Below are 24,341 nucleotides of genomic sequence, written 5' to 3' on the forward strand. Positions count from 1 at the left end.
TCAGAGATTTGTTCTAGCAGGCAAAGCTTGATAAACATGGCCTTTTGTCCCCAAGTTGGCTTTTTCTGACATCCCTGGTTGACATCCTCTTGCCCAGACCAGGACCCAGGTTTCACTGTTCCCATGCTATGATCTGGATGCAGAAGATGTTGTTACCTGGGCCAGCTCCAAGAACTGCCTTGGAAGAAGCTGCAGAGTAAGATGGGGTCTCCCAGCAGGATGCTGTTCCACTGTGCTTTCTGTTTACCCACGTAATTTCGTTTCATGAAAGGGGGCTACGTAGGTTTCACAGAACCAGGAAAGCACTTCCAGAGAGGGTTATGTGACAGCTGTTAGCACCCTGCCTTTGACCTCAGCCTCCCAGCTACTAACCCTCAGAAATATCCTTACCATGTTCCCTGGGCTTCTCTTTCCTTTCATCTTTACCGGACCACAAGTGACTAACTGAGCGCTCAATCTTCTGTCCCCTGTAACACAGTTGCACAGTGCAACACTGACATTGTGTCCACTCACAGAGTGCATTCGTTGCCTGCATAGAAAGTGGGCCAAAGGTCACCAGGATCACTTATAGATCCTAGGGTCTCAAATACCTGGTAGCAGCAGGAGGCCAACAGTTTCACAGATGCTCAGCAGCCACCTTCGCTGGTGTTGGGTCTGGGACACTGTTGTCTTCTGAAAAATCCTCACCCTTCCATTGTCATCCATCTGAGGGAGGAGAGAGATGGGCCCCAGGCTAAGTATTTACAATTGGCCTGTTCACACCTCTGGGCTGAGAAGAAGATGAGCTCCAGGCCAGACATCCATTACCCCCTCCCTGTTTACATTTCCTAAAGCAAGACACAACTGCACTCCGGATTACGTATTTATGACTGGACTCCTGTCTATATTTTGAGATTTGCAAATCTCGATATACGAAACAGCAACAGAAATAGGGTAAATAATTGGACATTTGGACACTTTTATGGCAGGGACAGAGAGGGGCTAACCCTGTTAAGAGATCGAGAGGTCATACACTCCCCATCTTTGAGACAAGGGAGACACTACGCATGGGGAAAAGCCTTCATGGGGTCAAAAAGCAGGGGACGCCAGATCATAATAAGTCTTGCTATCTGTCTCCCAGAGGCCTTTGAGATAGGATCCATCTTAATGGAGGGGTGCACACCCAGGGGAGGATCCAGAGGCAAATTAACGCTGGGGTCAAAACAATATGATTGGCCAAGAAGACAAAGACCCGGAAGACTACCCCTTTATAAAGAATTTAAACTCCCACATAGGCGTGACTCTAGGGACTCTCTCCTTGAGCTTGCTCATGCGTCTTTCCGCATGTACTTTGCTTTTCCAATAAGCTTTTTTACTTTTCCCTTTCCCTTCTGCCCCCTCACCTGAATTCATTCTTGACAAGGCAGGCAAGAACTAGGGACCCAGGCCCTAGCCACTGGCCCCTGTGGTCCAGTGGTTAGGACTCCTGGTCTGGGAACTAAGAATCAAGATCTCATTTCTAGCTGCTGCTCCCTGCTGTTTGCTGCAAGCTGCCGCTTAGTGCTGCCTGCGTCGGAAATCACACCCACCTCCAATTTTCAGTCTCCCTGTACTTTAGGTGTCAACTGAAGACAGGCTGCCTACCAGTAAAACAAATGCACTTGAAATCATCATAATAATTATGTTACCCACCGTGTAGAGCTTCGGACTCCATGTTAGATCTGTTTCTTTGAATTAAGCTTTGCTTTTTGTTGCTTTTGTTATTGTAATCATACATAATGGCCTGCCTCAGGGAACCCTGCCCCTCTGCCTGAAAGTTGAACTAAAGTGCCTCTGTTCAGCCCACCAGGCGGACAATCTGCCCTGCCCACTGTGTGAATGGCTGAAATTAACATGTCCCCTCACCAAGGCTGGTTATTCCCAGAGATCTTTTGTAAGACTGATGGCCTTTTAACTTTCCTTCCTCATGGCCTCTCCCTCTCTGGTTCTATAGAACAAACTGGCATCCAGACCCCAACAAGATGGTTTTTTAAAGGCACTAGTCTCATCTTCACGAATTGCCTCAACACCTCGTCTGTGATTCATTGGCCTGTCGTGCGGCGAGCAGAGCAAGCCTGGACTCAGTAACAATTATAACAGTCAGTGTTACTTTTCATTCTATGGAGCACTCATATGCATGACTACACCTAACTCTCACCAGACTGTGTGAGGTGGGTATTGTGTAAGTCAGTGCTTCTGTTTGTTTTTTTAATTTAATTTGTTTGTTTGTTTATTTATTTTTATTTATTGGCTTCTTTGTGTCTTGCTGCGTGCAGGCTTTCTGTAGTTGTGGAGAGCGGGGGTTACTCTTTGTTGCAGTGCATGGGCTTCTCATTGTGGTGGCTTCTCTTGTTGTGGAGCACTGACTCTAGGCGCCTGGGCTTCAGTAGTTGCGACACATTGATGAGGAAAAATTGGAACTCCAGTGCTTGTGATTGCTTACTCTCCTCTATCTAGCAAAAGCCTGCTCACCACTCTGGGTTAAACAGTAAAATGAGTTACTAGAGTGATCAGATAAGGGAGGAATGACTCGTTCTTAGGCACCCACCCCAAGCCTTTGTTCAAGACCCTTTACACATAGACTTGTTATGCAATCATTAACTTCAACCTGTAACCAATAAGAAAATGCCAATTGTGACCTTAGTCCTGATAAGTATAGAATGTCCTGCTCCTACAAGTTTCTGTTTGGGGACCCTCCCACCTAGTGTGTAACCCATAGCAACTCCAGTGCTCTGTAACTGCCCATAACCTATAGTAATTTTGTAACCAATCAGTTTATGTAAAAACTCCACTAGAGTCTTGTTTAAACCAACCAATCAGTCTGTACCAATTATAGCTATATGCTTTAACCTATATAAGGAAAAGACTCCCCCAAAACAGGGCACCAGAATTTTGGAGCGTTAGCTCGTCTGGGTCCGCCGGCTCAATGAACCTGAGTTCTCCAACCCTCTGAGTGTGATGCTTGGTCTCTTGTGGGATGGGTTTTCTGCAACAAGATGGCTCAGTAGTTGTGGATCGTGGGCTCTAGAGCGAAGGCTCAATAATTGTGGCACACAGGCTTAGCTGCTCTGCGGCATGTGGGATCTTCCCGGCCCAGGGCTGGAACCTGTGTCCCTTGCATTGGCAGGCAGATTCTCAACCACTGTGCCACCAGGGAAGCCCACGTCAGTGTTTCTTAAGAGGAAACTCCCAACTCAAACAGCAGGGAGGTACTTCGTTAAGTACCTGGTGGCATAGTCGTTAAGAATCCGCCTGCCAATGCAAGGGACATGGGTTGGATCCCTGGTCTGGGAATATCCCACATGAAGCGGAGCAAGAAAACCCGTGAGCCACAACTACTGAGCCCTTGTGCCACACCTACTGAAGCCTATGGGCCGAGAGCTGGTGCTCCGCAACAAGAGAAGCCACCACAATGAAAAGCCCGTGTGCCACAGCAAAGGGTAGCCCCCACACACCACTAACACAGAAAGCTCAAGCACAGCAACAATGACACAACGCAGCCAAAAAAGAATAAATAATAAAGAAAGTTCTCTTAAAAAAAACAAACAACCGGCAGGGGACGTTGACTGAAAGAATCCTTTCTTTTTTGTTGCTAATAACTTCCTTGCCTCATCCAGCTTCTGCCTGTAAAAGCCTTCCATTGCAGAGCTCCTCGCAGCGTCTCTCTTATTTACTAGATGAGATGCTGCCCCTTTCATGAATTGTTCAACAAAACCAAATAGATGTTCAAATTTATTTGGTTGAATTTTGGTTTTTAACAGAGCAAAGAGAGGTAGAGGGATGTGGGGCCTCTCCTGGCATCTAACAATGTGTCCAAACACTCACTTTCCTTTAGTGGGCAAACATGCTGTTTGAGAGAGGCACTTTTATATTAATCACCCATCACTTTTTAAAAACACACTGAAGGGCTTCCTAGGTGGTGCAGTGGTTAAGAATCCCCCTGCCAATGCAGGGGACACAGGTTCAATCCCTGCTCCAGGAAGATCCCACATGCCACGGAGCAACTAAGCCCGTGTGCCAAACAAACAAAAATAAATAAAAACACACTGAAGAAATGAGTTTTAAAAAATTATCAACCATTGCAGACCACGCAGCTGGGTTTTGCTTTCTGATTAAATCTGAAAATCTTTTTCTTTTAGTAGTGAGTTCAGATTTATTAATACAAATAATACGATTAAAAAAATAAGTTATTGGGACTTTCCTGCTGGTCCAGTGGTCAAGGTTCCCCCCTTCCAATGCAGGGGGCGCAGGTTCCATCCCTGGTGGGCCAACTAATAGCCAACATGCCGCCCAAAAAGAAAAGTCAACCAGTCACCTGTTAGGGAGGAGGCTGCCTGGCCACTTGCCACACCCTTATTGCCTCAGCAGTCCTGGACCAGGAAGCAGCAGCCAGTTCCCACAATCGACGGGGATTAAGATTGATTTGATCAGCATAACCCCACCCTTGCCTGGTAAATCGCTGAAAAGCAGAGAGAAGATACTCCACTCCAACACTGCACACATATAGTGCCATGGCCTGAAACACCACTGCAAGCACCAGCTCACACAAACAGATCAGCCTCTGATTTTAGTCAGTCATGCAGTAGTGCTGGGGGGGTACCCTTCAGCCTATCACCCCCGCCCCCCACCGAGTTAACAGTGCGTGCGTGTTTATAAACTAGAGAATTAAAGGAGGACAGCAGGGAAGAAAATAATCTCACACACAAGACCAAAATCTTCTCACATATCTGGCATTAGGTACTTTATTTCCTTTATAATAAGGAAAACATGAAAACTCTTTCAGTCAGGAAGCGCGAATGAGTCATAATGATCTAGTACATTTGAATACTCTGACTTACTAGGGTGACTCAAAAGTTTGGGAAGAAGAAAAGAAACTTCCTTGTATCATTTCTTGCTTTTATTAGATCCAAACACAGCAAGGTTGCCACATGATACACAGAGAGCTCTCATGTTGCCAGTATGTATTTCCAAATTTTTAAAGCTTCCCCCAGCAGCTGACTTTGGGGAGGAACAAAACCCAGATACTTTCAAAACACTCCTTGTGATGAAGTGGAAAAAGCCCTGGATTAGTAACCATGTAAAGTAGACTTTTGTCTCAGCTTTTCTATTAACTTTTTGGTCTTAGCAACTCCCTTGACTTTAGGCTTCTGTATATTGTAACACTGTCAGCAGCATCCCAAGGGGGCTATGGTATTAGAATGAAGTGACTTGATTGAAAGCACCTTGAAATTCCTGAAGTGCCATGTAATGACTAAATTCCAGAGGATAAGATCAGAGACAGCAAAGCTGACCAATATTATAAATGGAAGCTTATTACAGAAAAGCCCATATTCATGATAAGTTTCTGTCTCGTCTTTCTCTTTCATGCAATGTATTTAACAGAGCGGGTTATATAAAGAAGGAAAAAGAAGGAAAAAAGAAGCAGTGGAGACAGAGTCTGGGACAACCCAAATGCAACACTGATTGCTATTTTTTTTTTTTAGGTTTTCAAACCATTTTTTAAATTTTTTTTTTAATTTTTTTTTAAACTGATTGCTATTTAAGGTAAAGGCCAGCAGCTGGGCCATAACCCCTGCTGGGTGGCTTCTAACGGTCAAGGTGCACAGGCACCAATGGGTTACCATTGCAGGCAATGACAACACGTCTCGTGCTGGCCCTCGCCTGGTATCTGCAATTGGGGCCACTGGCCCCTCCAGTATGCCTGCAGTCTGTGACCCTCACTACACCCGCATGGCAGTTCATCTGGCCATTCCTGCATCGAATATTGTTGTTGCGGCAGATACTAAGAATGTTCCCAAGGTCTTCATGAATGAAAGTGTTGAAGCCCTTGCACCGAGGTAAAGTCATGCGCCGTCTTTGCATCATCATGTTGCAGTAGGTATTAGTGCCTCCTGTCACACCAGAGTCCACGTGTTCCCTCAGGAATCGTTGGTACCCGGGAATCTGGCCATACGAGGGCTGCAGCAGCACCAGCCCCAGCAGGGTCAGCAGCAAGGGCAGAAGTGATGCAGGGGTCCTCTGGAGAGCCATCACCACCTCGGAGATGCCTAGAGAAAAACCAAGGGGCAGGAAAAGTCATGCCTGATTCAACAGGAAGTGAGCAACCCAAAGCAGCAAGAACCAGTTCTGGAGCATCAGACAGGTCCATTTTCTACACACACACAGTGCAAGGGTCACCCCAGCGAAGCTCCTAGTTTGGTATACATGCTTCCTACTGTCCTTTGTTTTCAAAGATGCTGCATCACGATGGTGGATCACACTGTGCATGTGACCAAAACGGCTGACGAGGACCTGCACTTTATTCCACCTACAGCCTCTCCTTAACGAGAATGATCAGGGTCAAACATAACTATCATTCTTTGAAATGCCACCTTGTAAGTTCACAACCAGCTTTCGCCTGTGCACAGAAAGATACAGAGCTCTATGTCATATTCCGGCACCTGCTGCCGCAGAGACACAATATGGAGTTAGGAAGAGAGGGAGGTAAAGGAGCTGTGGGAAGCAGGATGGCAGGAAGAAATGATGCTCAAGTTACCCTCACCCCAGGACCACTGGACACAACTACGGAAGACACACTTAGCACTTGGCTAAGAGCTTCATCACAGCAGTGTGCTGTGGGTTGCTTTCCCCAAATCTAATTGGCACAGTTCTGTCGACTTTCTCTCATCTTGCTTCTTTGCGACCAACAACATGGTTTCGCAAGATGACTAGCTACAGAGAAGATTAAACTGTTCACACAAGAGCAAAGCCATGGCCTCAGCCACGGTAACCAACAGACTTAACAAGACACAGGAAAATATTATGAACAGAAGTCCAGTGTAGATATCAATGGATGCATCTCAAGGTTCTTCCTACAACAGAAAATGAAACGAGCCCCAAACCCTCCCAACACATACTTTTTGGGTAGAGCTTGTCCCAAAGTCTTTCTCCACCACACACGTCGAATCTCAGAGAGAACTTCATTTGATAGGGTGATCCCAAAGACCTAGTTCTACCACACTAACTATGTGACCTTGGGGAAGTTACTTAACCTCTCTCAGTATATTTCCTCACAACTAAAATAAATATAATAATAATACCTACTTCTTAGAATGCTGTGAAGAATAAATGATAAAATTCATGTACAGTGCTTATCACAATGCCTAGCCTATGGTGAGTGTTCAGTAAATGTCAACAATGGTCGTTTCTACAATTTCCATTTTCTTGGTTTCCTTTGTTCCCTTCAATCTGAGAAAATGATGGCTACACTGAATTACACATACGATTGACGCCCTCCCTCTTATTTTGTAGAGACCCTGTATTCCCAAGAGATTAGAAGGCTGTTTTTCAGCGGAAACATCTCAGCCACTAGACTTTATGCTGTGTCCCTAGACAAATGTTTCCTCTCCAAAGCACATGGAATTTCCTTCCTTGCATGCCACCATTCTTCAAAGGACTTGACATTTGGGGGTTCTTCTTCTCTTTTCCTTGCAAAGTTAACAAAACATAGTGGATTAGGATTTCAATTCCTCAAATGACTGACTTGCGATAAAATGACTTTCCTGTGACTAAACATTTCATTCTAAACAGCTCTGGTTGGGAGAGAACAAGAGAGCAAAAAATACCAGGATTGGCTACGCAGCTGCTAGCTCCATCAGCAGGTCAGGAAGCAACCTATCCCACTGCCACATGATGTCCTGGGAAAGTGTCATTTGTCCTAAGACCAGGGCAGGGTATGCAATGATAATGCTCTAAGCAGACATTTGGAGGTGTGAGTTTCACAGCTCTGATGTCATGAATGTAATAATGGTCCATGCCTTTGACTTTCCCCATCCAGACCATGAGTGAGCAGTAGTCTGTTTGGAAGCCCCTTTGCCTCATATCACTGATTGGAGAACCAGAAAATAAAAGTCCAAGTAGTCTACCAAAGACTGGAAATTTCTCTCTTCCTAAGGGTTTGTTGATTTTATACTAAGAGAAACTTTCCTTTTTTTTTTTCTTTTACCACCATCTGTTTCAGGTATGTTTTTTCTTTTTTCTTCTTATGCTTTGGGTCTTTGTTGTTGCACACAGGCTTTCTCTAGTTGTGGTGAGTGAGGGCTCCTGTTTGGTTGCAGTGCATGGGCTTCTCATTGCAGTGGCTTCTCTTGCTGCAGAGCAAGGGTTCTAGGCACATGGGCTTCAGTAGTTGCAACACATGGGTTCAGTAGTTGTGGCATGCAGGGTGTAGGGTGTGCGGGCTTCAGTCGTTGTGGCTCAGGGGCTCCACAGCACAAGCTCTGTAGTTATGGCACGTGGGCTTAGTTGCTCCGAGCTGCTTGGGCTCTTCCAAGACCAGGGATCAAACTCATGTCCCCTGCATTGGCAGGTGGATTCTTAACTACTGTGCCACCAGTGAAGTCCCAACACAAATTTCTGAATAAAAGAGGTTTGGAAAACCCTTCTGGCTACTTCAGAAAGAAATGACAATGTTTTCAATGATGAAATAGATGAACTTAAGGCAGATATATTGAGGTGTTGAGTATGTACCCATAACCTTCTCCATCCCTTCCTCCATAAATTGAATACTTTTGGTGAGGCTGGGCTCTCTGTGGCACCAGGACACTGGCCTATAACCCAGGTATCGAGGACCCATGGCTTCTGGTCCACTTCAGGGCATGTAGGCAGCAGGGGAGGTCACCATGGCAAATACTGTGACCACTACAGTCATTCATAAGATGGAAAAACTGGTGATGTATAACTGTAATTTATTAACTACTTTCTACATAAAATATCCAAGCATCTGTTGATGAAATTATGTAACAGGAAGTTAACCACTGAATCCGTGGATGAATGAGCATATTTTACAGAGACTGTCTGTTAAGCTAAGTTTGTATTTACTTGAAAACCTATCAAGTTGAAGAAGAATCAAGGATAAGTTTGGAATCTTTCTATGACCTCCCCAAGACCTCAGAGTTGCCAGACAGCAGTTGATGAAGTAAAAGATGAAAGAGAACATAATAATAATCAAAGTTTTGACCTTTACATAAAATAACCATGAGAATATCCTGGGAGTGTTGCATTCAAAGCAATATCAAATTACTTCCTGCTTAAGGTAAGAGTAGCTGCCCTGAATGGATTTTGGTATTCAGGCAGGATTACAAAGATGTGTGTATATACATGGAGGGTGGGAGGTGGGGGTGAGGAGATAAAGGGTAATTGATCTGTTGGTCTTTAGTCCTAAGCTCTTCTTCCTAAGGCTTAACATTTGTAAAAGTAATACTGGCAACTTAAAGGTCACAACAAAACAGTTTGCTTCTCCTAAAAATTCTGCTTAGTGGCCTTCAGCCCTGGAATTTTCCCACCAATCTCTGTAAGATAAATTTAACATCCTTCCTTCACATAAAGGTAAAGTTTACCTCCTTAAGGCCTGATAAGGAACTGACTCATAAGGAAAAAGGCATTTCTGTCCCATCCAACCCTCTCAGAGGGCAGCTGAATAGAGAAAATGGGGTAAGATCAATAGACCAAGAATCAGTGAGAAGAGCTTTGATTCTTACTGATTTCAGAGATGTTTTTATTTATTAAGCATATAGTAAAGCAGAAAACAAAGATCAGACAGCTCACTTTCTGGATTCCTAGCCATGAATGTTGCTATGGTATGAGGGGGGAAGCAAGGAAAGAAGAGCAGAGCCAGCTCTAGGCTACTGGCTTGGAGGGATAAAGGACTCCTCCAAGTGGGTGGGCCAGCCATTTTCACAGCCAACAACAATGACTCTGTGTGCTTCTGTGGCGCTGTACTGGCATGGAGGCCGGGGGGACCCTCCTTTATGCTTGCAGGTGGTGATCTGGAAGGGAGACTTGCTTATTCTGAGATTGCCGCGGTAAGGTGTTCCATTCCTTTCTTCACAGATGGCCTTGATGTCATTCTTGGTGCCATGAACAAAGGTGTTGGTGTCTTTGCAGGGGCTGGTCATGCCTCGTCTCTTCATCATGGTTTCACAGTATCTCCTATCCCGGCCGAATGGCCTGGCATCGTAGTGCTGGGTCAGGAAGTGTCTGTATCTGTCGTCATCCTGAGCCAGGGTGAGTGGCGTCAGACCCAGACCCAGCATGAAGACCAAAAACAGGGGGCTCAGGACCATCACCATCTCTTCCCACAAAGGCTCCTGCCAGGGGCAAAAGCAGATGCTGTAGGGGCACAGAATGGCATTGTCAGATCAGGCGAAAAGGACAGGGACTTTTCCCTGTGACAAGGCGCCAAGAATCAGGGATCCTCTGTCACCTACGTATCTCTTTTCTGCTCCTTTCCTCATTAGTCTCATGTGTCTTGTCAATCAATTCCTTTGCAAAGTCTATTTAAAAGTTTCCTGAACACAACTCCCAGCCCCAACTGCTCTTTCCTGTCCCTGAGGATCACTGAAAAACGACTTTTCTCTCAGTTGTAGCATTACAAAATCCATTCGCACTCGTTAATTCATATTAACTAATTTGATAACAAACACTATATAAGCCCCTGCTGGGTACCAGCCACCTTGCTAGTGTAACAGGGAAGAGCTAAATCAGACTACATGTTCAATCTGTTGCTTTGACTTTAACCTTTGCTTTTCATTGCTTTTGCTATTTTAATCATACACACTGGCCTGCCTTAGGGAACCCTACCTACCTGTGAATGGCTGCAGAAAAGAAGAAATTAATGCATCCCTTCCCTGAGGCCAGTCATTGCAGGAGATGTTTTGCAAGACTGATAACCCTTTTTCCTTTACTCCCTTGACTTTCCCTCTCTGATTCTATAAAAGAAACTAGCATCCAGACCCCGATAGGATGGCATCTCGGAGACACGAGTCTGCCATTTTCTCGGTCTGCCAGCTTTACAAATAAAGTCATACTCCTTGCCTCAACACCTCGTCTCCAATTCATTGGCCTGTCATGCAGTGAGCAGAGTGAGCTTGGACTCGGTAACGTGGGTCCTGGAACCCAAAGACCATTAAGCCACACCAAGTGCCTCCTTAATGCAGGATATAGCATCCATGGGGAAGACGTGGGAATGCCAAGTTACTAAGGTGAGACAGTGAGGTAGATGGTAAGAGCTCTGAAGAAGACGGACTTTTAGGGAACCTTGAACCCAGGGAAGGGTGATCAGAGGATTGTTGAAGTCAAATTCCAGATCCTCAAGACAACCTGTCAGTTGACTGTGAGGAGAAGAGTGAGAGCAGTTTCACCCTGAGGTGAAGGGAAGCAGACCAAATTCCCCACGGAGCAGGTGGTTCATGGCCGAAGGTGGAATGATTTCGTCCTATTTAGAAAGAACAGGGAGGAGTGTGGAAGAACCCATGTAGTGCTTGGGAGTGGGTCTGGGGTCAGCTCTTACAGAGGACTGGAGCAAGAAGAATTCAAACTTATTCTTAGGAGCTTCTTGCATTGAGAACACTTTGGATTATTCTCCACTGGGAATATTTTCCACTTTCCCTGGATACATACATAGACTGACACACAATAGGCAAATGGTATTACCACGTGGTTAAACAAACAAAACACCTTAGAGCTCTTCATCAAATTAGAGGCCTTACAATTTGCTCCAATGATTTCTTAACATCTTCCTCCAAGGAAGAAAGCTGCCATCATTTCTCAAGAGCTGTCAACTCAATCTGTACAGCTCACACATTCCAGGCATGGTGTGTCACAGACACTCAGCACGCCCAGAGAGTCAATATTGTGCTTCTTCCTGGGGCACGACTTTAACTCCATGATAGATGATTTACAACAGAATTAAATAGGCATAGATTATAACAAAATAGAAAACAAATCTCTTATGAGCCACTGAGATTTTATTTCTTCTGAAACTTGAGAATTTGAGATTTGAAAGATATTTGGTGTTTGTAGCAGGTCGTTTCCGACTATACCTTCAGCTCTTCGGAGAAAAATTAGAAGAACAGAGCCTTTTAAGAAACCACCATAGTCCTATTCCACCTTATACCAAATATATGCGAATGCCCTCACATCCAACAACAAAGATGACTTTCCAGTGTAAATTGGAAGCTGATTTTTGTAATTTGGTTTTTCAAATTGTTTGTCTATGAGTCACTCATTTAATTTACAATTGGCAACCATCACATGTGCTGAAAAATTCTTACAATGGACAAAAATTTGGCCTTCAATTTATCCTTAAATGTGCTGTAATCTTTATGCATACTTAATTTTAAAATAAGTGGTACAGTCTTATGAATATTAAATTAATTATTCTTTTTTATATTGTGCTTTCCTCATGCATTAGACAATAAACATATTTTCAAATTAAATATTTCTGTAGCTCTTAAAGAGGCCACAGGTTGTAGCACTAAGCCTGTAGTGATGCTGACAGCCCTGGGAGTATAGCTGTTACTCTAGAAAGACAAGAGGATTTGGGGTTCTGCTGGTTACATGGAAGGCCTGTGATGCGGTGAGGGGAGTGACCTCTCTTTCACTTTTTTTCCTTTTTTTTTCCTTAGTGAAGCATGTAAAGTGTTTATTAGGAGGAAAGTGAGTAGGGTACGTGTGGGTAGACACACAGGAGGGCTCAGAGAGAGAGAGTCATACCTTCATGGTAGTTTGGAGCACTTTTATGGCGCATTTCTCTGACTTCTCTATCTAATCAGCATTTGGCCTTGATCCACCTTGTCTGATCATAACGATGGAAGAATTTGGTATACTGCCGAAGAATTACCAAATCATACACTAAGAAATTCTTTGGTCATTCCTCAATAGTGAAATAAAGAGTCGTGAAAAGGGTTCCATTAAGCACATGAGAGTATGATTTGTCATAGAAGCAGCAAAATGTGTTCTTGGGAGGATAGGAAGAAAGTGGTACACGACTGCGACAGTCACACCTAAGAGAAAAACAAGTAGTGCTACATGGCTGCTGCTCCACACAGCTGCAGGGCTGCCACGCTCCCCACGCGCCAAGCCCTTCACACTTACATTGTGTATTTCAGTGTCCTGGGTGTGTTTTCTCTTTCGAGTTGTTTGGAAGACACTGTTTACTTGAATGGTAATCAATTAAGTCTCTTGCTCTGCAAGGCACAAAGATTGCCTTCTAATGTCACAGGCAATGGTAGAATGGCAGGCTGTCAAGGTTGGAAGGGACCTTAAAGGTCACACAGGGAACAGAGGCCAGAATCCCAGAGCGCAAAAATCTGGAAGTAGAACCTGAGCTGGCAGTACCCAAAAGAGTCATTAGGTGGCAGAGGCGGATAGGAATGCTGTCTCCCATGCTGTAGAGGAAACAGTGGGTCCTTGTAGAAGGTGCCAGTATTGTACAGGGGATACTACTGTTCAGGCAGTGCTGTGAGCCGGCAGGCCTGTCTACGGTCTCTGTCCAAATACTCTATGCTTTAGATTTTAAGACCCAGGACACCTCACTACATACCCGTGTCAAAGCAAAAGTCACAAAGCTCAGGGTATGCCCACAAGGGTATCACAAAATAAAGATTTACCTCTTGTCAGGTCTCATGGGTGCCATTCCCAAACCGGTATTCGTGGGATCTTGAGCAAACCCTTACCTGTTTACAAATCACTGTTTCCTGCTGGTGCATGATCTACAGGAGGGCGGGGCTCCTATTATTCACCTTGAATCATACTGCCTGCCTCACAGTAGACCCTCAATAATACTTTTTGTAGTCACTGACTTCATTTTCCTCTGCAGGCCTAAATGTCTTCATCTATACAATGAGAGTTGCTAGGTCTAAAAGTCTGAAATGCCATGGTTCCCATTAAGCATGAGAGAGTCTTTCTTGTTTCACTAGCCAAAGTCCAGTGACCATGGAATTGGAAAGGGCAGTTTGTATACGTTTAGTTGGTGGCACATGGGACGAGCTGGAAGAAAGTGACGGCAGGATGGTCTGCGACCCCATCTCACGGGTACCCATCATCCCTTAAGGCTCGGCGTGTAAGTCCAGCCCACGCCACCTCTAGTTAAGGCACTGGACTGACCCTACCTCAGGCCTTTGCACCTAAAAAGCCACTTGTTCCTTGGGAGGTTGAACGTCCTCATGTCCCAGTCTGGGGAGGTAAAGGAATATCTTAGTTTCTGATTCACAGAATTTGCACATTCATTCTGTAACAACTCAGCTGAAGTTTGCTCAGGCTTATTGTAATCTTGACCCCCTGAGACATCCAGAAACCAAATCCCAGCAAATACACACCACGGCCACCACTATGTAACATCTGCTCCCCTACTCACACCTTCCACGCTCACATAGGCAATTCTAAATTTCCCCAAAAGAGAGGGAGGGTGGAATGGGAAGAAAACAACTAAGAGACAGATCATGTGTGGAACAGAAGTGAAGCTGCCGAGGCCCATGAAGCAGAGCCTCACACTTGGCCAAGGATGGTCACGTTCTCTTACACATCCTCTAGACCCAAGCACGTAGCTGTCAGTGGAATTTGTTCCCAATGTTCTTTAGCCTACTTCATCCTCTGTCTCAAACCAATCCCGTGGTCTTTATAAAACTTAACATTCTCTTTCTCCCACCACCAGCAGCACCTTGTATTCAAGGGTCCATTGCGCTTCATGCGCCAGGGACTACCCTGACCTTTTCTGATGGGTAACTATGGTCAATGTACCTTCTTTTGATCTTGGGATGTGTTCCACTTGACTTTCAAAGAGCACCAAAAATATCCTTTTTTTTTTTTTTTTTGTGGCTGCACTGCCTGGCTTGTTGGAGCTTAATTCCCTGACCAGGGATTCAACTCATGCCCTTGGCAGTTACAGCACAGCGTCCTAACCACTGGACTGCCAAGGAATTCCACCAAAACTTTCTTAAGGAAAGAAATTAGCAGTGAAGGTTATAAGGAAACAGAGCTGGGACCTTTCTGGTGGTCCACTTGCTAAGACTCCGAGCTCCCAGTGTAGGAGGACAGGTTCAATTTCTGGTCAGGGTAATAGATCCCACATGTCCCAACTAAGGGTTCAAATGCTAGAACGAAAGATCCTGCATGTCACAAAGAAGATGGTAGTTCCCACGTGCCATAATTAAAGACCTGGAGCAGCCAAATAATTAAATGATTAAATTTTTAAAAAAAGAGCGTAAAAAAGGGAAAAAAACGACAGAACTAAAAACATACTTTCTGTTTCTTTTCTTGTTTAGCCATATACAATGCCTATATCCAGGGGCACTTCCAGGTGCCCTTCAGCTAACAGCTTTCCCAAATCTTTGGGAATTTTATCACAATTCAGGAATCTCTCCTAAACCTTCATTTGCTCCCAGTCGCACTAATTTCTCTTTATCTTTATATAGGATATCCCCTAAAGAAATCTGTTTTCATTTTAACCTTGGGAATGTAATTCATTTTCTTAGTTCATGAGCTTGGGTCCAGAGTTTTTAAAAGGGGGGAAACAGTTTCACTGAAATGGATCGACCGCTAGAAATAGTACATAAGTAAAAAAACAAACACAGAAAGAAATACAAAAAGAAGAATCTCGCAAAAATCTGGAAGTGTTCCTCTAATTGAAGAGAGGTTCCAGCTGTTTTTTTCTGGAGATGGCTCCGGCTGTGTGAACTTCGAGGCCCCTCCTGGTTCTGATTATATAGTGATCAGATGAACAGGGTGGGGAGACTAGATCTCAAAATCCCCAAATCTGGCAGAGACATGCAAACCAAGGACACTGCTCTTGGACAAACAAAGTCATTCACCTCTTCCCTGGGCATGACTGGGTCAACTATTAACCCACCTTAATAGATTAGAAATTTGTTCTAGCAGGCAAATTTTGATAAACATGGCCTTTTGTCCCCAAGTTGGCTTTCTCTTATGTCCCTGTATCTTACTCTTGCCCAGGACAGGACCCAGGTTTCATTGTTCCCGTGCAATGATCTGGATGGAGAAGAGTGCTGCGTAGCCTCAGGCCAAATAACCAACAGGGTGGGAACACAGACCCACCCATTAGCAGACAAGTGGATTAAAGTCTTATTGAGCTCCCACCACCCAGCCTCCACAAGAGGGCAGGCAGCAGTATCAAGCAGTATCAGCAGTATCTCGTTCTGTGGAACTGAAAACCACAGCCACAGAAAGATAGAGAAAATGAAAAAGCAGAGGACTTTGTACCCGATGAAGGAACAAGATAAAACCCAGAAAAACAACTAAATGAAGTGAAGATTAGCAACCTTCCAGAAAAAGAATTCAGAATAATGATGGTGAAGATGATCCAGGACTTTGAAAAACGACTGGATGCAAAGATCAAAAAGATGCAAGAAAAGTTTAACAAAGACCTAGAAGAATTGAAGAACAAAGAAACAGAGATAAGCAACACAATAACTGAAATGAAAAATACACCAGAATGAACCAATAGCAGATTCACTGAGGCAGAAGGGCGAATAAGTGACCTGGAAGAGAGAATGGTGAAAATCACTAATGTGGAAAAGAATTAAGAAAAAAGAATGAAAAGAAATGAAGACAGCCTAAGAGACGTCTGGGACAATGTTAAACGCACCAACATTTGCATTATAGGGGTCCCAGAAGGAGAGGAGGGAGAGAAAGGACCTGAAAAAATATTGGAAGAGATTATAGTAGAAATCTTCCCTAACATGGGAAAGGAAATAGTCACCCAAGTCCAGTAAATGCAGAGAGTCCCAGGAAGGATAAACCCAAGGAGAAACATGCCAAGATACATAGTAGTTAAACTGACAAAAACTAAAGGCAAAGAAAAATTATTAAAAGCAACAAAGGAAAAATGACAAATAGCATACAAGGGAACTCCCATAAGGTTAACAGCTGATTTCTCAGCAGAAACTCTGCAAGTCACAAGGGAGTGGCATGATATATTTAAAATGATGAAAGGGAAGAACATACAATCAAGAATACTCTACCCAGCAAGGATCTCATTCAGATTTGATGGAGAAATCAAAAGCTTTCCAGACAAGCAACAGCTAAGAGAATTCAGCACCACCAAACCAGCCCTACAACAAATGCTAAAGGAACTTCTCTAAGCGGAAAACATAAGAGAAGAAAAGGACCTACAAAAACAAAAACAAAACACTTCAGAAAATGGTAATAGGAACATACATATCGATAATGACCTTGAATGTAAATGGACTAAGTGCACCAACCAAAAGACACAGACTGGCTGAATGGATACAAAACAAGACCCATATATATGCTGTCTACAAGAGACCCACTTCAGATCTAGGGACACATACAGATTGAAAGTGAGGGGATGGAAAATGGTATTCCATGCAAATGGAAATCTAAAGAAACCTGGAGTAGCAATACTCATATCAGATAAAATAGACTTTAAAGTAAAAAATGTTACAAGAGACAAGAAAGGACACTACATAATGATCAAGGGATCAATCCAAGAAGAGGAGATAACAATTGTAAATATATATATGCACGCAATATAGGAACACCTCGATACATAAGGCAAATACTAACAACTATGAAAGAGGAAATCGACAGTAACACAATCATAGTGGGGGACTTTAACACCTCACTTACACCAATGGGCAGATCACCCAGACAGAAAATTAATAAGGAAACACAAGCTTTAAATGACACAAAAGACCAGCTAGATTTAATAGATATCTATAGGACATTACATCCAAAAACAGCAGATAACACTTTCTTCTCAAGTGCACACAGAACATTCTCCAGGATAGGTCACATTTTGGGTCACAAATCAAGCCTTGGTAAATTTAAGAAAACTGAAATCGTATCAAGCATCTTTTCCAACCACAACGTTATGAGATTAGAAACCAATTACAGGAAAAAAACCATAAAAAACTGCAAACACGTGGAGGCTAAACAATACACTACTAAACAACCAAGGGATCACTGAAGAAATCAGAGAGGAAATCAAAAAATACGTGGAGACAAATGACAATGAAAACACAACGATCCAAAACCTATGGGAGGCAGCAAAAGCAGTTCTAAGAGGGAAGTTTATAGCAATACAATCCTACCTCAAGAAACAAGAAAAATCCCAAATAAACAATCTAACCTTACACCTAAAGAAACTAGAGAAAGAAGAGCAAACAAAACCCAAAGTGAGTAGACAGAGAGAAATCATAAAGATCAGAGCAGAAATAAATGAAATAGAAATGAAGAAAACAATAGCAAAAATCAATAAAACTAAAAGCTGGTTCTTTGAGAAGATAAATAAAATTGTTAAACCTCTAGCAAGACTTATGAAGAAAAAGAGGGAGACGACTCAAATCAATAAATTTAGAAATGAAACAGGAGAAGTTACAACGGACACCACAGAAATAAAAAGCACCATAAGAGATTACCACAAGCAATGATATGCTAATAAAATGGATAACCTTGATGAAATGGAAAGATTCTTAGAAAGTTATGACCTTCCAAGACTGAATCAGGAAGAAATAGAAAATATGAACAGACCAATCACAAGTAATGAAATTGAAACTGTGATTAACAATCTTCTAACAAACAAAAGTCCTGGACCAGATGGCTTTACAGGTGAATTTTATCAAATATTTAGAGAAGAGCTAACAGCCATCCTTCTCAAACTCTTCCAAAAAGTTTCAGAGGAAGGAATACTCCCAAACTCATTCTATGAGGCCACCATCACCCTGATACCAAAACCAGACAAAGATACTACAAAAAAAGAAAATGACAGACCAATATCACTGATGAATTTAGATGCAAAAATCCTCAACAAAATACTAGCCAACAGAATCCAACAACACATTAAAAGGATCATACACCATGATCAAGGGCGGTTTATCCCTGGAATGCAAGGATTCTTCAACATATGCAAATCAATCAATGTGATACACCATATTCACAAATTGAAGGATAAAAACCACATGATCATCTCAATAGATGCAGAAAAGGCTTTTGACAAAATTCAACATCCATTTATGATAAAAACTGTTCAGACGGTGGGCATAGAGGGAACCTACCTCAACATAATAAAGGCCATATGTGACAAACCCACAGCAAACATCATTCTCAATGGTGAAAAACTGGAAGCACATGGACACCAAGTGGAGAAAGCCGGGGTGGGGGGAGGAGATCGGGGTGGGGAGGGGTGGAATGAATTGGGAGATTGGGATTGCTGTATATACATTACTAATACGAAAAAAAAAACACACTTTAAATTGTATGCAGTTTATTGTATGTCAATTGTATCTCAATAAAGGTTCTTAAAAAAAAATGTATGGCTCCATAGCTGGGAAAAAAAAAAAGTGGACCAAAGGTCACCAGGATCACTTATAGACCTAGGGTCTCAAATATCTGATAGCAGCAGGAGGCCAACGGTTTCACAGATGCTCAGCAGCCACCTTCCCTGGTGTTGGGTCTAGGACACTGTTATCTTCTTAAAAATCCTCATCTTTCTACGGTCGTCCACCCACCTCCAAGTTTTCAGTCTCCCTGTATTTTAGGTGTCAGTGGAAGATAGGCTGCCTACCAGTAAAACAAATGCACTTGAAATCATCATAATAATGATAATAATCAGTGTTACCTTTCATTCTATGAAGTAGTCATACACATGACTACATTTACCCTCATCAGGACTGTGTAAGGTGGGTATTATGTAAGTCAATGATTCTTATGAGGAAACTCCCAAATCAAACAGCAGGGGACCTTGACTGAAACAATCCTTTCATTTTTGTTGCTAATAACTTCCTCCCTCATCCAGCTTCTGCCTATAAAAGCCTTCCATTGCAGAGCTCCTCGCAGCACCTCTCTTCTTTACTAGATGAGATGCTGCCCCATTCATGAATTGTTCAATAAAGCCAATTAGATGTTCAAATTTATTTGGTTGCATTTTGGTTTTTAACGGAGCAAAGAGAAGTAGAGGGATGTGGGGTCTCTCCTGGCATCTAGCAACGTGCCCAAACACTCACTTTTCTTTTACAGGCAAACATACTGTTTGAGAGGGGCCCCTATTGAAAATTAATCACACATCATTTTTTTAAACACACACTGAAGAAATGAGTTTTACAAACTTATCAACCAGGACTTCCCTGGTGTTGTAGTGGTTAAGAAGCTGCCTGCCAATTTTTCGATCCCTGGTCCAGGAAGGTCCCATATGCCGCGGAGCAACTAAGCCCGTGTGCCACAGCTACTGAGCCTGTACTCTAGTGCCCGAGAGCCACAACTACTGAGCCTGCATGCTGCAACTACTGAAGCCCAGGTGCCTAAGCCCGTGCTCTGCAACAAGATAAGCCACTGCACGACAACAGAGTAGCCCCCGGTCTCCACAACTAGAGAAAGCCCTCGCACAGCAAGGAAGACCCAACACAGCCTAAATAAATACATACATAAATACATAAATACATATTTTTTAAAATAAAGAAAATAAAAATCCCAATAATGTTTAAAAAAAAAGTTATCAACCATCAGAAACCACACGGCTGAGTTTTGCTTTGAGATTAAATTTGAAAATCTTTTTCTTTTAGTAGTGAGTTCAGATTTATTAACACAAATAATATGATTTTTAAAAAAATTTATGGGGACTTCCCTGACAGTGCAGTGGTTAAGACTCCAACACAGGGGGCTCAGGTTCCATCCCTGTTAAGGGAACTAAGATCCTACATGCCCCGGCGCCAGGCCAAAAAAAAAGTTATCAAACAGTCACCTGTTAGGGAGGAGGCTGCCAGGCCCATTGCTACACCTTTATTGCCTCAGCAGTCCTGGACCAGGAAGCAGCAGCCAGTTCCCACAACCTGTGGGGATCAAGATGACTTGATCAACATAACCCCACTCATGTCTGGTAAATCCCCTAAAAGCAGAGAGAAGATACTCCACTCCAACATCACACACATACGGTCCCATGGCCTGAAACACCAGTGCAAGCACCAGCTCACACAAACAGATCAGCCTCTGATTTTAGAGCCAGTCATGCAGTAGTGCTGGGGGGTACCCTTCAGCCTATGAACACAGCTGAGTCCTTTCTCTTCCTCTGGGATTTCACCTGAAAACCTTTGGAGATTTCACAACCTGTCCATAGAACTGACAATGCCAAAAGCCAGTTGGTGAATGATGAATGATTGCTTTCATTCTGTTTCTCTTTTCACCTTGGCACAATGAGGTTATGATGAAACAGAATATAAGATTTTGGGGAAAAAAAGTTTTACTGTTTCATTAAAATGCATGTAAGTGCTTACTCGAAATACTTATAATGAGGAACTTCAGTCAACCCTTCATAACCACAGGTTCCTCATTCTCGGATTCAACCAACTACGTATTGAAAATATTTGAAAAAAAATTCTAGAAATTTCCAGAAAGCAAAAATTTAAATTTGCTGTGCCCCAGCAACTATTTACAGAACATTTACATTGTATTAGGTATTATAAATAATCTAGAGATGATTTAAAATATAGGGAGGATGTGCACAGATTATATATAAATACTATGCCAATTTATATAAGGGACTTGAGCATTGGATTTTGGTACCCTTGAGGAGTCCTGGAACTAATCCCCCTTGGCTATCGAGGGACTACTGTATAATCTATGATTAAGGAATGTTACATCTTTTGTCAGTAACTTTAATAGATGTGAAGCAATTGCTAACTGAAAAAAAATGCTCATATATTTTAAAAGTGTTATGACAACTTGAATTTAAAGCCATTCCCCTTTTCCCAAAATGTTTTTCTCTCTCTCCTTCAAGTCAATAGTTTCCCTGCACATGGACACACGAAGTATGGGTTCTCCTTCTAAGGATTTAGTATTGGTGTACTTTTCCCTTTATACAGCATACATATGTTTAATTGTCCTTAAGGCTAATTATAAAAGTAGGTGATGTAGGGAAGGGGTTAATCTCTAAATTCCTTTATAGCTCCAAAAGTTTTAGGTCTATAAGCATAAAACTTACTTAGTAATAGAACTAACTGTTAAAAGAGGATGAAGCCCACATGGAAGTAAGGATCACGCCTCTACCTCCAGGAAGTGGGGGACACTATTGATTGAGGGAGGATGGGGACAAAGTCCTGCTGATCCATCTATATTTTCAAATGAAGACAAACCTTAAACATTCAATTTTCAACAAACTCTGGGTTCTGTGCCCATTTGCTCTTTCCTAGGTATTTAAACGTGTTCTGAGTATAGCTGCTTACAGAAATTGTTCTTTGCTCAAATACAGATTAAAAAAAACTAAAGCGGTTACACCGGCTTGCTGTGGTCCACTTTCTTGGCCATCTACTTTAATTTATGAATCACACTGGCAAATGCTTCCAACAGTAACCCGGCAAACCCCTTAGTTTTGACAGCTTATAAACTCACATCTGTTCTTTCAACAATAGCCAGAGCCACTCCTCTTTTTCTAGAATGATTTTCCCCAGCCTCTCTGTCAAACTGTAGTTTTTCTCCATATTACTGGACTACCTTCTTTCATATGAGTCATGTTACCAATATCCTATAGTCAGAATTAGAAGAGGGGCCTCAGAGACTATCTATCAACCCCTCATTTTACATATGAGGAAACTGAGGAACAAAAAAAGAACATGTATCCCTCAGTGAACATCTGCAGTTCCAGGGACTAGTAGCTTCCCACTGCACCACACAGCTTTCACAGTCCACACTAGTAACTTCTAGGAAATCAAAGATAATTTTAAAGGTGCCAATGAAAAGTTGCTGTTTAAGAGAAAACTACTTTGGATATTTCCATACATTCCAAAAATATTTTACTCCCCCATTATCTGTAAAAAAGTTGCTTGAAATCAGGTGTCTTATCCTTCTGCACTAACCAGTTAGTAGCTGTGTAGTTAAGTAGATCTTTGAATACCTCTGGCTGCTTCTGGGAAGTTAGCCATGTGTCACTCAGATAATTATGTTACTTGGGTCTCTAGTGATTACATTTATGACTTGATTATGAGGTTCCTAATGACACAGGAAAGGTCTTGGTTCTGTCGGGGAAGAGGACATTTTCTTCTACCTTTCCAGGTTCTTCTGGCTGGTCTAAGAATCAAAACGACATGAGACATTGACAGGAGAAAAATCAAACAGATGTTTAAAAACATGCACCCATTAGAGAGACCCAGGAAAACTGAGTAACTCACCAAAATGGCAGAAGCCCTCTCTTTAAATACCATCCTCAGCTAAAGACAAAAGAGGATGTCGAGGGTGGGGAGAGTCAGTTATGGAAGGTTACCAGGAAAAGCACAGTTAACGAGGGTAGGGCTATTATGCAAACTTAAGTCTTCGCCTTCTCCAGTTGGCAGGAGTTTGTAGAGATTTGGTCATCCTCTTCTTCCTGATACAGCGAGGGAGACACTCTTACAAATCGAGATTTCTCGTATAAATGTAAATGTTTCTTATTACAAAAAGGTAACTCCTACTAAGTTTTCAGGATTTTCCTCTTGTCTGCTGTTAAAATAACCAGGTTAAAATAGTATGCTAAAGAGACATTTTGTGGCGGCAAATTCTGTTCCCCTAGAGCTCACTTGAGATTTCCTCAGGCCCCAGAATGCTGCTGAAACTGCTTTTACTGCCCTTCCTAAATAAGCCCTGTGTTATCATTTGATGTGCTGTCACAGAGTAAGAAAGCTGAGGATTCCATGGTTCCACTAAGAAAGCTTAGAGAAGAGGTTGTTGGCAGTGTCTCAAAAAATTTCACAACTCTGGCTGAAGGTGGGTTAAGGGTGAGGAGACAGGAATAAACAGAAAAAGAAAACACGAGTTCTCAAATGTCAGTTATGGTTGCAAAAACTGGACAACACCTGTTTCATAAATCTGGCTATCACCGTGGGTACCAAGCAAAAGAATCGTTAGTTTCGAGGAATTGCAGGCCTCCCGGGATTTCCCTTCGGTTCACCAATTCTGGGGTCCCCCTTAGAGCCTTAAGTTCTAGGCAACTGGCATTTCACACTGGCATCTCTACTCAGCTGCAGAAAATAAGCTTCGAACTAGGAATGTGGAATCACTAACTGTACAAGAACTGGACATTTACCTTCCTTCCCATTCTTCAGCTCCTCCAGTCCGGTCCCGCCTGGCCAAGGAGCTCCACACTGCCCCTGCTAAGAAGGGACTCCCCCAGCCCAAACGCCCCAGATGAAGCTACTAAAAGGAGGAGGCGGGGAAGTGGAGGAAAAGGAGCTGGAGGAGGAGGAGTGTACGTAGGAGTGAACCTACCTCGGCCTCGGAACAAGTCTGCAAAGACAGGCAGAACGGTGGAAAGAGAAGTTTTTGCTTCTCACCCGCTTCTTCCTCTCTGTAAGGACGATGGGGAGCCGATAGAAACGCAAAGATGCAAAGAGGAGAGGAGGGTCGGGGTGTGAGCCTTTTTGTAGTTGAGACCGCGCCCAGTGTCTCCGAGGAGGCGCTTTCCTCCACGACCCGCCTTCTAAGCGGGTGTCAGAGCAGCCCCCGCCCCAGGCGGAGCTGGTGGGTTCCTGCCTGGGGCGGGAGCGATCCTGGAGATCCGGGCC

At 43.1% G+C, this 24,341-nt stretch overlaps 2 protein-coding genes across 5 annotated transcripts; both read right to left on the reverse strand.

Moving 5' to 3' along the window:
• Positions 1 to 4,740: 4,740 nt before the first annotated feature.
• On the reverse strand, positions 4,741 to 24,185 carry LOC130846484 (ribonuclease 4-like). Of its 4 annotated transcripts, none has more exons than XM_057724762.1 (3): positions 24,046 to 24,162; positions 20,555 to 20,642; positions 4,741 to 6,065 (listed from the first exon to the last, which is right to left on the reverse strand). In XM_057724762.1, the coding sequence occupies exons 2-3, from the start codon at positions 20,580 to 20,582 to the stop codon at positions 5,605 to 5,607; spliced, it is 489 nt and encodes a 162-aa protein (XP_057580745.1). In that variant the 5' UTR covers positions 20,583 to 20,642; positions 24,046 to 24,162; the 3' UTR covers positions 4,741 to 5,604. The 4 variants fall into 4 exon arrangements, with proteins under 4 accessions (XP_057580745.1, XP_057580744.1, XP_057580747.1 ...); XM_057724761.1 differs by lacking the exon at positions 24,046 to 24,162 and adding an exon at positions 23,864 to 23,878; XM_057724764.1 differs by lacking the exon at positions 20,555 to 20,642 and having other exon boundaries at positions 24,046 to 24,185.
• Positions 9,559 to 10,161, reverse strand: ANG (angiogenin). Its single transcript, XM_057724766.1, has one exon. It carries the CDS (start codon positions 10,125 to 10,127, stop codon positions 9,681 to 9,683), a length of 447 nt encoding a protein of 148 aa, XP_057580749.1. The 5' UTR covers positions 10,128 to 10,161; the 3' UTR covers positions 9,559 to 9,680.
• Positions 24,186 to 24,341: the final 156 nt, after the last annotated feature.

Source organism: Hippopotamus amphibius, chromosome 2, assembly GCF_030028045.1.
Source record: "Hippopotamus amphibius kiboko isolate mHipAmp2 chromosome 2, mHipAmp2.hap2, whole genome shotgun sequence".
Lineage (NCBI taxonomy): Eukaryota > Metazoa > Chordata > Mammalia > Artiodactyla > Hippopotamidae > Hippopotamus > Hippopotamus amphibius.

Excerpts from the sequence above, each read along its gene's own strand:
- ANG (XM_057724766.1), bottom strand. The coding sequence starts at position 10,127 with ATGGTGATGGTCCTGAGCCCCCTGTTTTTGGTCTTCATGCTGGGTCTG.
- LOC130846484 (XM_057724762.1), bottom strand. The coding sequence starts at position 20,582 with ATGGGCCTGGCAGCCTCCTCCCTAACAG. Across the intron at positions 6,066-20,554 it reads GGCAGCCTCCTCCCTAACAG|GCATCTCCGAGGTGGTGATG; the intron begins GTGACTGTTTGA and ends GTTTTTCTCTAG.